General features: G+C 57.5%; 1 protein-coding gene across 1 annotated transcript, besides 1 other annotated feature; it reads right to left on the reverse strand.

Annotated features, from left to right (window-relative positions):
* Positions 1–399: 399 nt before the first annotated feature.
* TraAM80_09616 (uncharacterized protein) lies at positions 400–1,464 on the reverse strand (the record flags this gene model as incomplete). Its single annotated transcript, XM_029386287.1, has 1 exon — positions 400–1,464. The coding sequence occupies one exon, from the start codon at positions 1,462–1,464 to the stop codon at positions 400–402; it is 1,065 nt and encodes a 354-aa protein (XP_029233853.1).
* A 194-nt stretch (positions 1,465–1,658) lies between these two features.
* Positions 1,659–1,718: a sequence feature (A-rich).
* Positions 1,719–1,734: the final 16 nt, after the last annotated feature.

The raw sequence follows: 1,734 nt of genomic DNA on the forward strand, positions 1-1,734 counted from the left end.
ACCCCGTACAGTGAAGCCGAAGCGTGGGCACGTCCACCGAGCAGTGGGGGCAACCAGCACGCACACACTCCCTCGTTTCCCGTACAGCCCAATCCAGGAAGGAGGAGGGCGAAAGAGACCGCCCACCGAAAGCAATGAAAACTAACACAATTGAAATGATTAAAACAGTTACGGTGCTCTACCCATGCAGCGAAGCAGAACGGTAGCGGCCGTCGAAAGCAAAATAAGACCAACGGGCCTGCATGAGTGGAAGTGTATATATGAGCACATTACTTGTGTGTGCCTCGTGGGTTGAGGCGAGGGCGACAGTCCGCGCAGGAGGACACACACAAAAAGAAAGATACACAAAACAAAACAAAAAGGACGAGCTGCGCACGGCTTTCTCTCTCTCTCTCTCTCTCACGCGGCCAACATTGCAACCGCCGCCGCACACGCAAGAAGAGGAAGCAGCGCAAGGGGGGAGATGCAGTGCGAGGCCGCAGTGCTGCCGTCGCTGTTGGCTGGCGCCACCATCATTTTTGTAGTGCTGTTGACCGCTTGGGCAGCCGCCCCCGCTGCGGGTTTGGCGGCTTGTTCTTCCTTCCCACCACTCGCTTCCGGTTGTTCGTGGGAGGTGGGCACTTCGGTGTGCTTCTGTTCCGCCTGACCAGCTTCGTTTGTCGTCATGGGGCTCGACGGCCTTGACTGCACCGCGGGGCTGCTGCCAGTTTCACTCGTACTCGCGGTGTTACTTGCATCCTTGGCGGGGGGCCCTGCTGCTGCGGCTGATGGTGCTGCGCTGTCACTGCTCGGCGGCGCACCGGCAGCAGCACCACTGCCATCTGCAGGAAGAGGGGCTCGCGGTGTTTGTGCCGCACTTCCAACTGATGTATCACTGGCGATATGCGATGAGCCTGCGGCTCCATTGCTGCGCACATCTGTGGCAATGCCCACCGCCTGTTCAGATGGCTGTTCTTGTGACTGTGGCTGCGACGGTAAAGCAGCGTTTTGCCGGTCTGTCTCTGAATCTCCTCCTTGGGGTGCCTTTGATGACTCTGTGTCGTGCGGTCCTCCTGACACTTCTGTTGGGGTTTCCGATGGCGATTCATCGGTGCCTGCTACCTGGTCTTTCGCCCTTTGATCGGAACTTCCTTCACTGCCATTAGGTGCACGCAATTCTTGTGAGCCTGCCGATGGTTGCTGTTTCTCTGAATCTTCACCTGATGCGTCTTGAGAGGTATTCGCTTCATCTGAACGACTCTTTTCCTCCCCCTCAGCCTGCGGAATCACCCGCAGCCCCTGCGCAAACTCTGGCTTGCGGCTGCAGTACTTTCCCTCAATCTCCGCCTCCGTCATGTCCTTCGCGACGGCCCTCAAGCCCCTCCAGTCACTATCCGTGCAGTAGCCGCCGCCCCACGCACCGGCACCGCCGCCGGCGCAGCACAACACGCAGAGGGCACACACCAACAGCACACGGCCAGCCATCCCCACTCCTGTCACCGCAGCACACACACACAGTCTAGCAAGGGGCAGAGAGAAAGAAAAAAAGGAGGGTGAGAGTGACACACACGGACACAGGGAGGGAGTGCGAGCGCGGCGGCAACAGGGGCGGAAGGGCAGTCCGCCTCAAGGGACACACAGCTTACAAATTTCCACAGAAGTGCACAAATCTGCAACTTCAAAAAAAAACAAATAAATAAAAACAAATTCAACGGGTAAAACAGACAAACAAACAACAAGGCGGACGAAACGCCT

Source organism: Trypanosoma rangeli (genome assembly GCF_003719475.1).
Source record: "Trypanosoma rangeli strain AM80 chromosome Unknown Tra_15.4_contig_00632, whole genome shotgun sequence".
NCBI classification, from domain to species: domain Eukaryota; phylum Euglenozoa; class Kinetoplastea; order Trypanosomatida; family Trypanosomatidae; genus Trypanosoma; species Trypanosoma rangeli.